The following is a 20,960-nucleotide window of genomic DNA, read 5'->3' on the forward strand; positions in this document are numbered from 1 at the left end:
AGCCTCCACAGCTTATCATCTCTCTCGAGTTTGGTTAGCACGATGGAGTCTTTGAGAATCTAAACATGAAAAATGGTATTTCTGTATCTATAAAGCTCAAGACTAGAACTTGAAACCCAGAATATGGTGATTTTTATCTCTGAGGTCCAGTTGATCTTCTTTTGGGGTCTTTATTTTGTTTTGCTAACTGTAAAAATAACTCTGTCTTGATTTGTGAAAGAGGAAGTTTCATTTATTTAGCATTGGTAAGTCTTATTATTTTAGTGATGAATATCATCTCAAAGAATAAAATATAGAAAAACTTAAAATTGCTTCAGATTTTAGTAATGATTGTAACTAAAATGTGAGTACCAAGGTATATCCACACACACATAGAGTCTCTGAAAATTTTTTTCCCCTGAAGTAAACTTTGATGACACACAATGAAGCAGTTTATGATGTATGAAATCGTTATAATCAGGTGATCATTTTCCTCACAAATCCTAGGATAAATATCTATAAAATGAATGTTTTCATAAGTTATATCAAAAAACTAGTGCTATCCATCTGGCAAAGATACACTTAATTCCAAGTTATACTTAAAAAGTCAAAGTACTTACCATATGTCTCAATAATTTTAAGGTAAAATCTACTTGAAACAAGATGTCTGGGATACATACACTCTATCCAGTTGCCCAAAAGTTCATCTGTTAACCATTGCTCTGGCAGGGAGCATTGCTTTTTTTTTTCAGTAGAGACTAACTCAGTTTTGTAAAGCTCTTTTTTTTTTTTTCTTTTGTGTAAGACTGTTCAACATTGATAAACCTTAATCCTTTTAAAGTTTAAATTGTCTCCAATATATGGTATTAAGGAAAAAAAAAACCCAGGAAAATGTTTAATTATAATTTATTTTAGTTATACATGTGAAACACTGAACAAATGAATATATTATTTCATGGGGACAAAGTGACTTTCCTTTTGGACAGGAACTCTGCTCTGTTTGTTTACTTGGGCAATCTTTTATCAAGTGAAGCCATTTCATAATTCAATTTGGCCCTTTTGTGTACTTTGGTGAACTTTTTCCAGATTCTCCACTGTGATTTGGATCCATATAATGAAATTTGTATTGAAGTAATAATGTAAAATCACAAAAGCTATAGCAACAAAGGGGATAAATTTATAGAAAAAGTATGTTTTTAAGCTTTGTTTTCTGAATTCCAGACGTGAACCAAATCCTATTAAGTTAGTATTTTGACATAATGTAAAAGTTTGGTGTTTGTGTAGGTATGTTGGTTATTTTACGATTTTTTTAACCCAGTTACCATCTTAGCTTAATGAGTGAAAATATGTGCGCTGCCCCTTCTCACCTTCCAAGAATATTGGGAAAACAAATAGAATAATGTATATGAAAAAAGCTTTATGTTATTAGTTGGAAAAGAGTTATTTTAATCTAAGATTTTGTAATTAGTATTACAGAAAGACAAAGCCATATCTGGTGATGTCTGTGGTATGGGAGAGACTGGTAAGAGTCACTGTTACCAGTACTTTAGTCTGAGAAGACATAGGAGAAAAGTGATCAAGTTTAGTTCTTCCTCTCCTGTAGGTCTTGCCAGATGTCTGTGTTCCTATCCAGACACTGAATCAAAAAGTGTTACATAAACCTTCACATTTATATGGTTAAAAAGACAGAAATCTGGGGAGTAGAAATAACAGTTTTTTTAAGACCAAGAGTAGAGGATTTTTAACAGAGGAGACCAAGGGATAAAATGAAGTTAGTACGCAAATAAATTTGTTATATGAGAATCATATACAAAGAAATATAGTGTATTTGATCACTCTTTTCATAAGATATTGGGAATGATCTGGGAGAAAGGTTTTTCTCTCTCTCCTCTCCCTTTCTCTTTTTAAAATAATTATTGTTCCAAAGGAAAATTTCTAAATTGCTTTGAGAAAAGGTCCTAGCTATTTTGTGGCTGCTGTGGTTTGATTACATGAATTTCATTCACCGCTATGCGTTTTGTTTAATTTCTACATTACAAAGCGAGTGACTTTACCTGAAAAAAACAAAAAACAAACCCATAATGTATGTTTATCTGACTGACTGACCAAGTATAATTGCAATAAACATGCTATAATTTCTGCATAAAAATTCTTAGTGTCTTATGATTAACTTACATTAATGTCTGACAGCCTTGTGGGATGTTTTAATGCTGAAACTGTGACTGCAGCTTATTTTCACTTTGTGGAAAGGTAGACAATACTTACTTTCACTGCTCTTTTTGGTGTTTCAGCCATGATGGGTGGCAGAATTCCCTTGTAAAAGCCGAACGGCCTGTTGGAGAGAGAAAAGATTTTTATATAAGTAAGGGTAACTCTGCATTGTTTTTGGATAAAACAACAATTCCTAAAGTGTTCCCAATTATTCAATGTAGCACACCAATCATAAAGTTCTCCTTGTTTTAATTCTGAGGTAGAAAGATGATGAATTTTATATTTACTTGCATTATGATATTCAGAAGATGAATAAATGATACTGAGATTGGGGTCCTTTAAGTAAGTTACTAAACACAACCATGAGTTGGACCTTAAATAGGAAGTTGACCTTCCTGATTCTAAGGAATTTGTTTTCTCAATTGTATGGTCACACACACACACACACAAAAACCCCAGACTCACTGCCTGAGTCGATTTTGACTCATAGCGACCCCATTGGGTTTCTGAGGTGGTAAATCTTTGTGGAAGTAGATTGCTTGGTCTTCCTTTGGTAAATGGCTGGGGAGTTTGAACCACCAGCCTTCTGGTTAGTAGTCAAATGCCTTAAGCACTGGAGCTGCAAACTACGTGTTGTTGTTAGGTTGAGTTGGCCCACCACTCATGGCTACCCATGTCCAATGGAACAAAATGCTGCCTGATCCTGTGCCATACCCATGATGATTGGAAATCAGACCATTATGATCCATAGGGTTTTCACTGGCTGTAAATCAAACCTGGGTCTCTCCAAAACCAAAAAATCAAACTCACAGTCATTGAGTCATTTCTGACTCATAGTGAACCCCATTGGGTTTCTGAGGCTGTAAATCTTTACAGAAGTAGATCACTCTGTCTTCCTTCTGCAGAGCAGCTGGTAGATTTGAACCACTGACCTTCCAGTTAGTAGTCAAGTGCTTTATTCACTATGTTACCTGGGTCTCCCACATGCCAACGATCAAACCCACTTCCATTAAGTTGATTTTGACTCATAGTAACCCCCACTGGATTTTCAAGGCAGTAAATCTTTACAGAAGTAGATTGCCTCATCTTCCTACTGCAGCTGGTGGGTTTAAACTGTCAACCTTCTGGTTAGCAGTCAAATGCCTTAGGCACTGAGCCACCAGAGCCCCTTGGGTCTCCCATATAGGAAGAGAGAATTCTACTACCGAATCACCAATACCTCATTCAAACTACCTTCAGTCCTGCATTTACTTCCTTGTGGCAACCAAATGAAGTTAAGATTATACTTCAGCCCACTAGACTAAAATGTTCTGAGGCTGATGAGGTGATGAAATCCTAAATTTTAGTTGTACTAAAACAAGGAAATTAAGTTCTGTGGAAATGCTACCAGAATTACCAGCCTTTCCCTTATTAGTTGTAATTTTTTTAACTTCCTCCATGGAAGAGGAAGGTGGTCAGGGAGGCCTGGTTATAAAGATACATGTTTCAGGAATAGGAAATGTCAATTCCCTTCCTGATAGGCAATCTCACAGAGTGTGAAGGGAGCTGTAGTTGCCACTGTTGAGTGTGGTCACATATTTAGAAATTTTTTAGGAGAAAAACCCAAGAATGAACGGCATGTGCACATGATAAGATTTACAAAAGCTATCATTTGTTTCTAATTACATTTTAGTTTTCAAAATTGCAAATTTCTCTACCCCAAAAAATCTCCATATGCATGCCATATCCTCATTTTTAACCTGAAAATATATAAATAGAAGAAAACACTTTGCATTGTTTTCTGAGGTAATCAGTGTTCCTAGTGAGCCTATTAGTGGCTACAGATAAGCACAGGCTTCAATTTGCCTCATTTTCAGATGTCCATGTCTCATGGACTTGAGGCTCTCTGATGTCTCTTAAGCTTCTCCAATTCCCTGAAATTGATTTCTGCTTTGAGTTGTGTCTCTGGAATAAGAAAGTTAGAGCTTATTCAGATTAGTTCACTATGCCACACAACCCAACATGGTCACCTTTTCCTTATCCTAGTGTACAATGACTTACACAGCACTCATCAGTGAGGTGAGCAAAGGGCTTGTCTTACAGCTTCTAAATTGTTAGCTCCCAGAGGACAAGAATACTTTTTACATCTGCAACTCTTTAGGGTACTTGCCTCAGAGCCTTGTATGTGTGTGTGTATGTGTGTGCACATAACCAGCACACAAATATTTGTTAAGCATATGGATTTCATGAAGCAATAAAAAGGAATCAAACGGAGTAAGCCCTATATTAGGGCTTACTCTACCCACTATTTTTGACTTTGCAGATAGTGCTAGCATTACAAATACGAAGTAAAGCAGGCATGTGATTTGAAGAACTCTGGGAATAAATTCTCCCCATCTCCTTTCCATTTGAATTTAAACTATAGATGCCTGAAATCCTCCCACCAACACTTATTTCCTCTAAATACTTGAAACATGTAAATACCAACTTTTAAAAATCATTTAAATTTCAGTATAAATTATTATATCCTTTTCAGCATGAGAATGAGGTAAGAATAGGTTTGGTCTTCCCAAAAGGTAAATGAGTAAATGTTCTTTATCTATATCGAAAGAGGTTATAGTTCTGTTTTTTTTTCTGTGCTGATTTTTTCACATATGGCAGTTTATGCTTGGTTATGGGAAATAAAATTAAGAGAGGCATTCAACTAACACTTTTTATTTATTTATTTTTATTATTTGGGTGAAAGTTTACAGAGCAAATTCACCTTCCATACAGCAGCTCACATACACTTTGTCTCATAACATTGACTACAATTACCACAATGCAACAGCTCCCCTCCCACTTCTTTCCCATAATAACCTCTTCTTTGTGTCCTTCCATCCATGTACTCCTGCCCCCTGATCTGTCTCCCTGTGCATACACAGCCCTTCTACTCTCCCATGATTGTTCTCTCCAAGAAGTGTATCTACCTGATGTAAATGTTCACCTCATATGCTTGTCTTTTGTTTGACTGGAAGCCACAGGAGTGGGTTCAGTTCCAGACATGAAGGGCAGCTAGGGGACAGCGGTTCCATCAGGTTCTATCAGACCAGTAAACCTGCCCCCCCCCTTTTTTTTTAATGATTTTGAGTTTTGTTCCACATTGTTTTCCCACTCTATCCAGGATCTTCTGCATAGATCCCCCTCCTACTGGTTGACAGTGGTAGCCAGGCACCACCTAGTTCTTCTGGTCTCATAGTCATATAGGCTGAGGATTGCATGGTGTACTAGTCACTTGGACTAATTGTTTCCATGAATCTTTGTTTTTCTTCATTCTTCTTTGCTCTGGACGAGGAGAGACCTATCTAACCAACACTTTTTAAAGAGAGTGTTCAGGTTGATAAAAACCAAACCCACTGCCATAGAGTTGAGTCTGCTTCATAGCAACCCTATAGGACAGAGTAGAACTGCCCCATAGGGTTCCCAAGGCAGGAAATCTATATAGAAGCAGACTGCTTCATCTTTCTCCCACAGAACAGCTGGTGGGTTTGAGCTGCTGACCTTTTGGTTAACAGCTAAATGCTTTAACCATTGTACCATCAGAGCTCTTTTCTCAGGTTGACTCTGAAATCCTATGAAGAGAAAACAGTCATAAGAAGAGCAGTTGCTTAGCCTGGAGAAGAAATATTTCAGGGAGAAACATGATGGATCTTTTGAAGTGTGAGCATGTAAGAGAGAGATTAGACTTTTCTAAGTTTGCTTTCAGGTGGAAGAGCTAGGACCAACAAGTAGAGGCAACAGGAAAGACACATTTCTAGCCCCTTCCTTGTATTAAGTAGGAGCTCAATATAGTTGTAACAGTCAGAACTATCTAAAGATGGAACGGGCTCTCCTAAAAAGTACTAAGCTCCTCTTTATGGCATCAAACAGTCTTGGATGGCCTTTTGTCATGGACACCAGAGATTGGATGTACACAGCCCTGGATTGACTTGATACCACTCAAGGATGGCAAATTTCAGCCTTCAGATTTTCTTGTTCCAAGAAAAAGAAGACATAAGCAAGTGGTTTTCTAAAGAGATAAACTCTTCCTATCATCAAATTTTTGCCTAAAGTATAGCACTGGTTCTCTGGAAGAGGACTAAAGTCTTAAAGGCAACACAGAAGGTCTTCATTTTATAAATGATGGGATAAAATATTAAAAAGAAGTGTAAGGCAGGAAGGAAGAGAGAGGCAGCTGGGAGAACCATAAGGATCCAATCTGAAAAGAGCTGGGAGGTCCAGAGCCCTCTGCTACATGTTGATGATGCTTCCTTGATGCTCCCTCCTTCTTTGCTCTCTGCTCAGTTCCTCTCATGTGCAATCATCCTCTCTACTACACTCCTACCCATCTCACCATCCTGAGCTTTCTCAACAGGAATGAACAGTTTTCACTGGAAATTCTCAAGGACCACAGGCAGTCTTTGCTACCAAATGCAAAACTAGAACTATCTGTTTCCTTGCATTGTATTCACTGATTCTCACAGTATATACCAAAAATAGTGGACATCTATGAAATGGGAGGCTGGTGGTTCAAACCCACCAGCCACTCAGAAGGAAGGTTGGACAATCTACTTTCATAGTGATACTGCCTCAGAAACCTAAGGAGAGGTCACTATGAGTCAGATCTGACTCGACGGCTGTGTGTGTGTGTGTGTGTGTGTGTATAGAATGGGAGGAGCTCTAGTAGCATAGAGTTAACCAAAAGGTTGGCAATTTGAACCTACCATGCACTCTGTGGGAGAAAGATGAGGGAATCTATTTCCATAAAGATTTACAGCCTTGGAAACCCTACGGGGGCAGTTCTACTCTGTCCTGAAGAGTTGTTATGAGTCAGAATTGACTCAATGGTAGTGGGTTTATGGGAAGTCACAGTCATTGAGTCAGTCTACCTTGGATTGACACAATAGCCAAAACAACGTACTCAAACATATCAGTGACCATGAAGATGGTGCTGGACTGGGCAACGTTTATTCTGTTATACATAAAGTCACTATGAGTTGAAGCTGACTCCACGGCACCTAACAACAGCAACATGGAATGGTCAGGCCATCACCCCTTCTTCTGAGAACTGTCTCGCTCAGTTGTTTTTGTTTTCAAATTATTGGAACCAACAGAATCATATAATATGATACTACTTGCAGGTAACAGTTGATTGGGCACTTCATCCAAATGGATCCAAGTAGTGTTCTGCCTCTTTGCCCCAGTTAACTGGTCCATAGGTGGGCACCTGATCTGAGATAGACCTATCAGAGTTTGTCTCCAGAATTCTGGAACTGGAACTGAAAATTCAGTCTTGCTGTCTCTGTGATTAAAACTCTAAGATCTAAAGCTAGGATACCATAAATGGTCATAATTTCTAAAGTTGGGAGAGAGTCAGTTGTAGTGATAAAAAAGAAAGAAACCAACATTTGGGGATACATAGAAGCAAGACAGAGAAGTCCTGATGCTGTTTGAGACTTTGGTTCTAGGTTTTCTTTAAGCTTCATCATATCTTGATCCTTCCTGAATATTGCTTATTTAATTTTCCATTTAATTCTATGAAATACTCAGTACCATTTCCAATAAATTCCCTCTTTTACTAAATTAAGATTGAGTTGAATATATGACGTACGGCCCTGAGTTCTGGATTCGGAAAGTAAATCTTGATACCCCTATAGCCAAAGTGGCTGTGGCAGTACCTCTTTGCCATGTATTTTCATATGAAGAGGCTTTTGTTAGTTAAGCTTAGTCCTGGTGCCAATCAGAAGGGTCACATACAAAAATGTAGTCAAGAGAATGGGAACGAGAGATAAAGCTGATGACCTATTTTTTTCTAACTTGATTAGGTAATGATAGAATGTTTTCCCATTGTAAAGTATGATAGATTATAAATAAACAAAAAGGAATTGTAATGTTTTGTAAGGGAGATTCTTTTTTTTTTTCTATTTCTGCTGAAGAACTGATGTCTATATCCACAAGCATTACAAATTTTGCCAACTTTTTCTTCCTTCATCTAGTTTTGGCTTGGTATACAGAGTATGTAGCTTACCAGGACAGTAAACAGGGAAGTTTAGAGATTTGTCATATGCCTGTCAACATGCTTCATCCTGCTTATTTCTTCTCATATTCAGTCTATTTGCTGGATGAAAGGAAAGTAGTATTTTAACCATTTATGTAGCATTAATGGCAGTTCTATTCCACGACAGAACAGTGAAGGTTTTAAGTTTTGACCCACATCAAGTAAATTGGAAAAATATTTGAAATAGGCACAAGGGCCAATGTAACACTTTCAATAAAATTGTAGTATGAACTATATGACAGCCTTTATGTTTGTTTCTCAAGGTTGTGACTTTTAAAAGTTAAGAGTTTGATTATAACTATTCTGTACTGGAAAATGTAAACTTGTTATTTATAGACTTTTCCTAATATTGTTATAAGTAACATTGGTTGAATGTTTACTATGTAAAGAATAAGTATATGTAGGCCTATGTATATGTATTTAATCTCATTCAACTCTCACAACAACCCCTTGAAGTAGATATGATTATTTTCTTGATTTTGTAGGTGGGATCTACTGGTAAATCACTGCCTTATGGGGTTGCCCCCATGATATAGGTGCTTAACTATTTGGTTATATTGCATTATCATTTTTCTTGTTACAAAACTATTTTTAGAAAAACTTTTGAAAAGTTATTTCTATTGCAATGATACTTTGTCATTTCTTATTTTAGGAGGATGCAGAAAAGCCCATTAAAAATTAGGTCTCTTTTCTTACTTCCAATGAATTCTATTTTAAAGTAAGGTGAAGCATTACCTGTAAAACTGATTTTAAAAAAATGGTGAAGTTGAGTTGATTCTGACTCAGGGTGAACCCATATGTGTCCTAGGAGAACTGTGTTCCATAGGATTTGAAATGGCTCGTTTTAGGGAATTACATTGCTGGGCTTTCCTTCTGAGAGGCCTCTGGGGAGTTGGACTTCCACCTTCTGGGTTAGCAGCTGAGTGTGTTAAGTGTTTGAAACACCGAAGGACTCTATGGAACTGATTGACCTGGGCTAAGATGAACAAGGTCATTTTTGTGAAAGCTTTTGGTTTGTCAATTATTTTCTAGTTGGATCAGTAGAGAGAGGGAAAAAAGCAGATCCTAGGATGAACTTTGCCTTTAAGAGGCATACCAGAATAATTCTGTCAATGTGAGAGGAAGATAATGTATATTTCTGTAATATGATAAACCACTGAGCTATTAATGTTAAATATTAAAAATAAAACACTTATTATCCAAAAAGTTGCTAGGAAATACTGTTGGTTACTGACCGAAAAGATGTATGATCCCACCTGGTCTGTTGCGGGCAGAACCCTAATTTAGTGCTGGTGTTCACCATCTCCTGTGCTGGGGAAGGAGAGCCTGTCTCCAGAACAGCAGGTGAAGCAGGATTATTCAAGCCAATCATAGTGGTCCCATTCCCTTCCTAGTGAGTAGGTTAGGCATGGACATGTGACCCTAGCTCATGGGACCAGTGGGGAAGTCTGATGGAAGTGTTGAATTTTCTCCCTAAGGAAAAAAGGCACATAGGAAGAAGAGTTCCACTTCCTTGCTAGATGTTATCCTAGCTGTATGAGATGCCTGTGCACTGCAGCCAAATGAGCCACCACTTCCCACAAGATAAGGGTGGGAGAGTAGAAAGATGGAAAAGACCTAGGTGAGATTGTTCGGCTGTGAAATTGACCAATCCTAACATCTTGCCTCTAGATTTCTGATTATGTGAAATTAAAAGGAAAAATTTTACTACTTGAGCTTCTTTTAATAATGTCCCTGTGAACCTACAGCCACCAACATTTTGATACAAATAGCCTTTAGTATCCCCATTTCTGAAAAAGTCTTAAATTCTAACTCTTAAATCCTAATTATACTGAAGATGACGCTAATTTTTAAGCAAAGCAATTAGAAAGAGACTGTGAGGACCATTTAAAAATAATTTTAGATTTTTGTTTCAGAGAGAACATCACGCATTAAAACAATATATCATTAGTATGATTTCCTGTGAGAAAACACCATACTGTAGATAGAACATGGAGAACTAGCAGACTAAAGTCATACAGTAAATATGAGAATGGAATAGCAGGTCTCCAAAGCTATTAAATTATGATGGTTAGTACACTAATGAGAGTTATTGTTCAGAAACATAAGTAGACACAGAGTGCTACAATATTGGATAACATTTGCTTTTAATTGTATAATCAAAACAAGGCATTGTTTTACTTATGTACATCTATAAAATGAAGATCAAAAACTACATTGCACATGTTCCTCTCAAAGACACAGTTCACACAGCTTATTTGAAACACAGATTTCTGCCAAAGCCTACAAAATAATTTTACCCCTCATTTCCTTCCACCACCATTTTTAAGGTCAACTCCAGTATGAGGATGTAGCTCTTCTTCAGTCATATTTTGAGTGCCTTCTAACTCGAGGGGCTCATCTTCTGACACCATTATTAGATAATGTTCCTCTGCTATCCATAAAGTTTTCACTGGCCAATTCTTTTCAGAAGTAGAGCCAGGTCCTTCTTTCTAGTCTGTCTTCCTCTAGATGTTCTGCTAAAGCCTGTCTACCATGGATCACCCTGCAGGAATTTGAAATACTGGTGACACAGCTCCCAGCATCACAGTAACACACAAGCTACCACAGTACTAACAGATGAGTGGTGGTTCAAAATGAAAAGAAAAAGTTGCAAACAATAATTAATAATTAGAATGTGGAATGTACCAAGTGTGAATCAAGGAAAACTGGAAGTTGTCAAAAATGAAATGGAACACTTGAAGATTGATACCCTAGCATTAGTGAGCTGAAATTGACTTATATTAGCCCTTTTGAATTGGACAGGCATATAATCTGCTATGCCAGGAATGACAAATTGAAGAAGAATGGTGTTAGGTGTATCATCATAAAGAACATTTTCAAGATCTATCCTGAAATACAACATTGTCAGTGAAAGGATAATATCCATACACCTATAAGAAAGATCAGTTAATAAACCTATTATTCAAATTTATACATCAACCACTAATGCCAAAGATGAAGTAATTGAAGATTTTTACCAATTTCTGCAGTCTGAAATTAATCAAACATGCAATCAAGATGCATTGATAATTACTGGTGATTGGAACACAAACATTGGAAACAAAGATGAATCATCAGCAGCTGGAAAATATGGTCTTGGTGATAGAAATGATGTCAGAGATGGCATGATAGAATTTTGCAAGACCAATGACTTATTCATTGGAAATACCTTTTTCAACAACATAAATGGCAATTATACACATGGACCTTACCAGATATCTCAATATCATTAGTCAGAACAAGGCTGGGCACTAACTGTGGAACAGACCATCAATTGCTCCTGGGCAAGCTCAACCTAAAGTTGAAGAAAATTAAAACAAGTCCATGAGAGCCAAAGTACAACGTTAAGTATTTCCCACCTGAATTTAGAGACCATCTCAAGAATGGATTTGACTCATTGAACACTAATGACAAAAGACCAGACGAGCTGTGGGATAACAACAGGGACATCATGCATAAAGAAAGCAGAAAGTCACTAAAAAGACCAAAGAGGAGAAAAAAAAAATCAAAATAGATATCAAAAGAGACTCTGAAAATTGCTTTTGAATGAAGAGTAGCTAAAGTGAACAGAAGAAATGATGATGTAAAAGCTGACCAGAAGATTTAGAAGAACAGCTTAAGGAGACAAAGTAAAGTATTATAATGAAATGTACAAAGACCAGGACTCAGAAAACCAAAAGCAAAAATATGCCAAGCATTTCTCAAGCTGAGAGAATTGAAGAAGAACTTCAGACTTCAAGTTGCGATGTTGAAGGATTCTATGGGTAAAATCAACACCAATGGAAGCAGCAGTCAAGAAATTAGATGACATATTTTGCATTGGGCAAATCTGCTGCAATAGATCATTCTTCAAAAAGACTTCTTTAAAGTGCTGAAGAACAAAGACATTTCTTTGAAGACTAAGGTGTGCCTAGGGCAAGTCATGGTGTTTTTAATTGCCTCATATGAATGTGAAAGATGGACAATGAATAAGGAAAATCAAAGAAGAACTGATGCTTTTGAGTTGTGGTGTTGGCAAAGAATACTGAAAGTACCATGGACTGCCAGAAGAGCTAACAAATCTGTCCTGGAAGAAGTGCAGCCAGATGCTCCTTGGAAGCAAAAAAGGCCAGACCTCATTTTACCTACTTTGGTCATGTTGTTAGAAGGGACCACTTGTTGGAGAAGAATATCATGCTTAGTAAAGTGGAGGTTCAGCAAAAAAGGGGAAGACCCTCAAGGAGATAGATTCAAACAGTGGCTGCAACAACAGGCTCAGGTATAGCAGCATTGTAAGGCTGGTGCAGGACTGGGCAGTGTTTCACTCCATTGTACATAGGGTTACTATGAGTTGGAGCTGACTTGATGGCACATAACAACAACATAAGAACAAATGAGTAAAAAACTGAATGATACAGGAAGCATCAAAAGAAGATGGAAAGAATACTCAGAAACACCATAACCAAAAAGAATTCGTCAACATTCAATCATTTTGGGAAGTAGCATGTAATCAAGAACCAATGGTACTGAATGAAGAAGTCCAAGCTGCACTGAAGGCACTGGTGAAAAACAAAGCTACAGAAGTTAACAAAATACTAATTGAGATGTTTCAACAAACATACGATGCTGGAAGCACTCACTTATGTATGCCAAGAAATTTGGAAGACAGCTACCTGGTCAACCAACTGGAAGAGTTCCATATATGTGACTATCCAAAGAAAGGTGATCCAATAGAATGTGGAAATTATTGAGCAATATCATTCACTTTACACACAAGAAAAATTATGCTGAAGATAATTCAAAAATGGTTGCAGCAGTTCATTGACCAGGAACTGCCAGAAATTCAAACTGGATTCAGAAGAGGACATGGAATGAGGGATACCATTGCTGATGTCAGGATGGATCTTGGCTGAAAGCAGAGAATGTCAGAAAGATGTTTTTTACCTGTGTTTTACTGATTATGCAAAAGCATTTAACTGTGTTATCATAACAAATGATGGATAATATTGGGAAGAATAGGAATTTCAGAACACTTGGTTGTACTCATGTGGAAACTGTATATAGACCAAGATGCAGTCGTTCAAACGGAATAAAAGGACATTGTGAGTTTTAAAAATAAGGAACAGTGCAGGTAAGGTTGTACCCTTTCACCTTACTTATTCAATCTGTATGTTCAGCAAATGATCTGAGAAGGTAGACAGTATGAACAAGAACACAACATCAGGATTGGAGGAAGACTCATCAGCAACCTATAATATGCAGATGACACAACTTTGCTTGCTGAAAGTGAAGAGGACTTGATCCACTTACTGATGAAGATCAAAGACTAGAACCTTCCATGGATTGCACCGGAACATAAAGAAAACAAAATCCTCATAACTGGCCCAATAAGCAATATCATGTTCTGGTTACCTAGTGCTGCTCTGACAAGAATATACCACAAATGGGATGGCCTTAACAAACAGGAGTTTATTCTCTTATGGTTTGGAGGCTTTAAGCCCAAGTTCAAAGCGCCACGCTCTAGGGGCTGGGTGAAAGCCCTTCAGCCTTGACCTTCAGCTCTGCCTCCAGCTCCCAGACCACTGAAGCTAGAGGCTTTTCTTCTTTCAGACAGCTGGCTGCTGAGGCTGCCAAGCCCAAGGTTGACAAATAAAAGGCACAGTCTCGATGTTACCAAACCACATGGCAGGCCATCAAATCAAATCCATTTTAAGTCCCCAGGTTGGCAGAGCATGGCAGGCTGCTGAACAACGATACAGCTACATGCACGTTTCAAGGTGCCATATGCTTCAGACCATTCCTCAAGGCTTCTGCTTATATACAGGAAGCAGACCACATTCCAAAGGCAGCTACTCAGCTGCTTGTTGTAGATCCCACCATGGAGTTGATTGCCTAGTTTTATCATGAGGAATAACTACCACCAGCTGCCTAGCCACTCAACCAGGCCCAGCCATGTTGACACTCAAACTGAGGTACCACACATGGTAAATACAAAATGGCTGAAGTTGTCAAGGATTTCATTTTACTTGGATCCATAATCAATGCCCAAGGAAGTGGCAGTCAAGAAATCAAACAACATATTGCACTGGACAAATCTGCTGCAAAAGACCTCTTTAAATAAAATTTTAAACAAAAGTCATTTTCAGGACTAAGTTAGGCTTGACCCAAGCCATGGTATTTTCAGTTGCCTCATATGCATGCAAAAGCTGGACAATGAATAAGGAACACTGAAGAAGAATTCATGCGTTTGAATCATGATGTTGGAAAAGAATATTGAACATACCATGGACTTCAGAAGAATGAGCAAATTTGTCTTGGAAGAAGTACAGCCAGAATGCTCTTTAGAAGAGAGGATGATGAGACCTCATCTTACATACTTTGAACATGCTATCAGGAGAGACCAGTCCAAAGGAAGGACATCATGTTCAGTAAAATAGAGGGTCAGTGAAAAAGAGGAAGACCCTCAATGAAATGGATTAGCACAGTGGCTGCAACAATGGGCTCAAACATAGAAATGACTGTTAGGATGGTGGAGGACCAGGCAGTGTTTCATTCTGTTGTGCACAGGGTCACTATGAGTCAAAACTAACTCAAAGGCACCTAACAACAAAAGCAACTTCACATTCCTCAGTTTTAAGGCCCAAACTTTAGATAACCATAATAATCAGATCCTTATTTAAACATCTTGCCTCTGACAGCATCTTTAATCCATTTATGTGGCTGAAAAAAAGTTACTTGCTTTATGTTTGTAATTTACTAACATCTGAAGATTTTGTGATAAATAGTTGGTAGACAAGAGAGTGCTTAATACTTTTAAAATTTGACTTAGGGAAAGAAAGCAAAAAGGAGTGGAAAAATCATATGTCCTCTCTACCCCACCTTTTTTCGCCCTGAATCAAACCCCACATTGGTTTTGCTGTTATTTTTCTAATTTAGTATGTAGAAACTGTTTGCTTGAAAATCATCTGTACCATCGAATTGGACTGTCCCTCAAAACTGGCTGGAAAATTTCCTAAGTTGCAAGCCTATTAGGCCAGTTTTTGGTGTTACGAACAACAACATGGAATCCTTTTACTTTGTAACCCCCAATCAGGAAGAGAAACTGTCGTTGCTTTACAACTAACTGTTAGAATTTGTCCTTCTACTGTCTATCATATAATGCTTATCATAAAACTCAACTGAGAAATTAATAAGGAAATGAGTATAAAGAAATCCCAAATAAAGTATCTTTCTACCTAAGAAAGGAATGGAGGAGCTCTCGTGGCACAAATCATTAAGTGCTGGACTGTTAACAGAGAGGTTGGCAGTTTAAATTCACCAGCAGGTCCGTAGGAGAAAGATTTAGCAATCTGTCTCTATCAAGATTACAGCCGAGAAAACTCTATGGATAATTCTACTTAGTCATGTGGGGTTGCTGTGAGGAATCAACTTGAAGGTACCCAACAAACAAGAGAGGAACAGATAAATGCACATATCTGCTGCCTATGGAAAATGAGGTTTCCAGTTGTCAGAAGTGAGGTGCTTTGAGGCCCAAACTGCTGAGATTTCAGCAACCATGATGCTGGGAATAGCAGGATAGATATATACATTATCCCAGCCTGAAAAGACCTATTAAATTATTTCCAAGTTGCAAAGCCATTTTCAAAGCCACCTGCAGCACACTTACATGCAGCATGAGAAGGACGCTTTCACCTGGAGCCCAATCTTTGCCAAAAACCTGGCATTCAGCAAGCGTCCAGAACAGCAATAATACTCATCGCTGAAGCATGAAATAGGAGCAACAGGGAAAGTGACATCAGATACCCAGTTGGGGAAATTGGAAAGCATTAACACGTCTGTGTACCTAACAGAGCACAATTACTACATTTTATTTTGTTTCAACAGTCAGGACCTAAATGAACATCACCATTCAGTTTTGTTCTGGGCAACGGTCCAAGCTCATCTTTGGTACAGTTGATTTTGAAGCCTCACAGTCAATCATATCTTCACAATTTGTTCTTTCAGGCTTCAGGCATCCTCTTGATTTCCATTTCTTGTTTGGAAGCCTTGAGTCATCTATTCTGGCAACATGACCAACCCAAATCAGTCATTTTCTCCAAATTATATTGAAATAGAGATCTTGCGAGTTTGTTGTTTTCTTCCTCCTTCTTTCTTTCACATAATTTTCCCTTTAAGGATTTCCTAATACAAAGCTGATTGAAGGCACACAATATTCTCTTTCTTCTGCCACTGTCAATCCCAAGTTTCTTATGCATATGTAGATGGTAATTAAAAAAATGAGGGTACATTTAGCCCTAGGTTATGCGTGCAAGCCTTCCATTGCTGGCTGGATTGCATATCCCAGGGCAGAGTTCTGGTCCTGACACTACACCTTCATGGCTTTATTTCTGACAACACTTATACTCCACAGGTCTCAGTGGTTCACGTAATCCAAAGGAAAGAGTGGGATTTCATGGCTTTGTTATTTGAGATATGTAGAATCTGCAATCTGAAGCTCACGAAAATGCATGCACTTTGGGGCCTTTTTCATTTAGACAAAGGAGAGAGGGAAAATTGTATCCTTCAAAGGGGAGGAAAAACAGCTCAAAAAGAGTAAGTGATTATATCTTTGTTTTAAAGTAGCAGATGAACTGCAAAGAAATGGAACACAGTGAGCACTGCAGCTAACAGTGTTAGATGAATTTTCCCTACTCAACTCATTTTAAGTCTCCAGGCATAAGCAATATAGTTACTATTATTCGTTACAGAGAGTTAATTGAATTAAGTCTCTGCATATAGCTGCTGGATATATTTGTTACCTCAAATCATACCACTTTCATTATACACTACATAGAAGAATTCTTTAAAGTTTTTCGAATACACATTATCAACTGAACTTTCCACATAAATTTTCAATGAGAAACTTTGTTGATATGTCTAAAATAAGCTACAACTTTGATTTTCTAAGATATAAAAAAACAGTTTAGTTGTCAGTATCATTTAGGAGATAAGTCCATGGCTCCATTGCCTGGAAAGTTGGCAGGGCATTGAACATGTTGCACATGCAGCCCAAGGAAGGCATTTGAGTGATATAAGAACCAGAGTCCTAATGAAAAATGCTTGTTGTTGTTGTTGGTGCCGTCAAGTCACCTCCTACTCATAGGACACTATGTACAGCAGACTGAAACGCTCCTGTGTCAGCCTCATAATCCTTGCTACACCCGACCTTATCCTTGCAGCCACTATGTCAATCCATCTCATTGAGGGCCTTCCCCTTCTTCGTTGACCCTCCACTTTGCCAATCATGACATCTTTAAAGGGAAAAAATTTAGATAAACAACTAAATTGGTAAATAATATTGGTACAATGTGGGTAATGGTCCCATCACTTTGTAAGTGAAGAGACATATACATGAGGTATGTTAATTTTCAGTGACAGCAGGTTACTTTGCTTATAAAGATGAACATAATTCCATTTGGAAATAAGAAACATGCAAGGCAGAATTTCACTCATGTGGATGGCAACTACAAAGAAAAGGACTAAAAAATAAAATTAAATAAAAAACCTCTATTTGTTAGACTAGGATTTAAAGCCAGGAAATTGAGTCTGATTGTGGTGTCAAAAAGTCCTCAAACAGCCAGCAATTTGCTTTACCAGCCCCACTGAGGGAATTTCTTAGCCCCTTTTTTACCCCCTTTTTCTAACTTGTTCAGTTCCTTATTTTTGTCCCTCCCTTTCATGAAGTAACTATCATTCATTCATTCAGTATATTTTGTGCCAGGCACTAGAATAAACATTCTTCTTGGGTCAAATATTAATAGAGTAGTCCCATTGTCCCCAGATCAACAAAGACCTTAACTTCTCTAAGAAGCCTTCCTCAGATGGTAGGCAAAATCTTGATATTGTACTTGCCTGAATTATTCAACCAAGATGTTGCCTTTCATTTTATATTCTGTGTCTGGCACTTAGTAGACACTCAGATGCTATTACATTGGATTTATGAGTGGTTGCTATGAGTTGGAATCGACTCGATGACAGTGGGTTTGTATACACACACACACACACACACACAGAGTTTATAAGGCTGTGACCTTTCGGAAGCAGATCACCAGGCCTGTCTCCTGACGTGCCTTTGGGTGGGTTTGTAAAGTTAGCCCCTGGGAAGGTTTGAACAGCCAACTTTTTGCCTTGTAGTTGAGCACTTAATTGTTTGTGGCACCTAGGGATTACACATACACATACATACACACACATGTATATAGATCCATATAGACAGACCTGATCTCAGTATTCTTATAAATAGCATGAATGACTTATATATTTTCAATGGAATAGTGTGTATATTAGTTACATGATAACCCCATATAATTCAGGTTATAAACTGCTTGAGAGCAGAAATAATGGCCACTTCTGCTCTTTATCTCCACCCTCTGGCATGTAGTATTAATTTAACTTTACTTGCCAATAAAAGTAATTAACTTTACTTTAAAAAAAAAAAATACAATATGGCATACTAGGCAGAGTATAAGGAGCTCTGGTGGTGTAGTGCTTAAGGCATTTGACTGCTACCCAAAAGGTTGCGGTTCAAACCCACCAGCCTCTGTGGAAGGAAGACCAGGCAATCTACTTCCATAAAGACTTACTGCCTCAGAAACCTAAAAGGAGATCACTATGAGCTCTGGTAGCATAGTGCCTAAGGCACTTGACTGCTAACCAGAAGGCTGGTGGTTCAAACCCACCAGCCACTCCTTGGAAGGAAGGTTGGGCAATCCTACTTCTGTAGTGATACTGCCTCGGAAACCCAAGGAGGGGTCACTATGAGTCGACAGCAAATAACAACAACAACAACATGAGTCAGAATCGACTTGATGGCAGTGAGGTTTTTTTTTGTTTTGTTTTGTTTAGGCAGAGTATGGGTTCTGGAGCCACATCCCGTGGATTTGAATTCTGGCTCAACCATGTGTCAGCTTTTTACCTCTTATTGGCAAACCCTTGGCATAAAAGGTGAGCAAATTAATTCCAAAGCATTACTGGTGGACTAGAGATGATATTCTATGCCAGCTCTCTAGAAAAATCTTGTAAAAATGCCTTAGTACATTGCTTCAAGTTACCTAGCTTGATCTAGCTATAGGGCTATATATGATGACAGCTGGAGCAGATAGCCTCAGAATTCAGAGATGTTCCTCACAAATGGAACCTTACCTAAGTGTGTAAGCCAGTGCTTCAGGAATGCACACTCTGGTGGAATTTTGCTACCACTGATTCATATATTTTTAAGGTCAAAGATGGTAAGAATCCTAAGTGCACTGAGCAAGCTACTCCTGATGTGTAAGTCACATTTGGAAGTTCATTAACTCTTTACGGCCACCAGTAACTATAGCATGTTCCAAAACTAATTTCTCGAGGTGCCCCCTAGTGGTATCAGATTCTGGAATCAGAATTAAATGCAACTCAACAATAGTGCCAACCCTAATCAGGCCTTGTGGGACCAGTTTTGTATTTTGTTTTTTCATTGTTGACAAAATTCATTATTAAAAATTCCAGTTTAAGTATCCTCTCAGCTAGCAGCTTTGGATGGACACTTCTTAAATTTTTTGGACTAGGGTATTTTGTAGGAGCTCTAGTAGTGTAGTGCCTAAAGCACTTGACTGCTAACCAGAAGGCTGGCAGTTCAAACCCACCAGCCACTTCTTGGGAGGAAGGTTGGGCAACCTACTTCCGTAGTGATAGCACTTCAGAAACCGAAGGAGGGGTTGCTATGGGTTGGGTCCGACTCGACAGCACATAACAACAACAACAACAACAACAACAGGGTATTTTGTAGATTACAAATCACAATCTGATGTAACAGACGTTTAACTCCCTAAATTATGCTCCAAAAATCCTATTATAACAGTTTGGAGAGTACTGAGGGAAATTAGAAATAATTATAGCAATCATTGTGTTAAATGTTTTATAAATATTATTCTATTTGATTTTTATATGTAATAAATACTATTCTATTCATTTTATACACAAGAAAATTGAGACTTGGAAAAGTTAAGCAGCTTTTCTAAAAGCATATATCTAATAAATGATAAAAACAAAAATATTTACAACTGGACCAATAAGGAACACTGTGACAAATGGAGAAAAGATTGAAGTTGTCAGAGATTTCATTTTACTTGGATCCACAATCAATGTCCATGGAACAGTAGTCAAGAAAGCAGAAGACATATTGCATTGGACATATTTGCTGCAAAAGACCTCAACGTGTTAAAGAACAAAGATGTCACTTCGAAGACTAAGGTGCACCTGACCCAAGTCATGGTGTTTTCAATAGCTTCATATGCATGTGAAAGCTGGGGAAGACTGAAGAAGAACTGATGTATTTGAATCGTGGTGTTGGCCAAGAATACTGAAATGGACTGCTAGAAGAAAGAACAAATCTGTCTTGGAAGAAGTATAGCTGGAATGCTCCTTAGATGTGAGAATGGCCAGACTTCATCTCACATACTTTGGTCATGTTATCAGAAGGGACCAGTCCTGGAGAAGGAGATCATGCTGGGGATAGAGGGTCAGCAAAAAAGGGGAAGACTCTCAGCAAAACGGATTGACATTGGCTGCGATGATGGGCTCAAGCATAGCAAGAATTGTGAGGATGAAGGCTGGGCAGTATTTGCTTCTGTTGTACATAGGGTTGCTATGAGTCAGAGCTGACTCGATGGCACCTAAC

At 38.1% G+C, this 20,960-nt stretch overlaps 1 protein-coding gene across 1 annotated transcript in view; it reads right to left on the reverse strand.

The window, feature by feature from the left end:
- SLC25A21 (solute carrier family 25 member 21) overlaps window positions 1-20,960 on the reverse strand; it is a 274,715-nt gene that overhangs the window by 74,348 nt on the left and 179,407 nt on the right. The window contains exon 4 of the mRNA XM_007938588.2: window positions 2,245-2,311. Within this exon, the coding sequence (XP_007936779.1) occupies window positions 2,245-2,311 (67 nt within the window). The remainder of the gene's footprint in view (window positions 1-2,244; window positions 2,312-20,960) is intronic.

Source organism: Orycteropus afer, unplaced genomic scaffold, assembly GCF_000298275.1.
Source record: "Orycteropus afer afer isolate SDZICR_OR568_19922 unplaced genomic scaffold, OryAfe1.0 scaffold00051, whole genome shotgun sequence".
NCBI lineage: Eukaryota > Metazoa > Chordata > Mammalia > Tubulidentata > Orycteropodidae > Orycteropus > Orycteropus afer.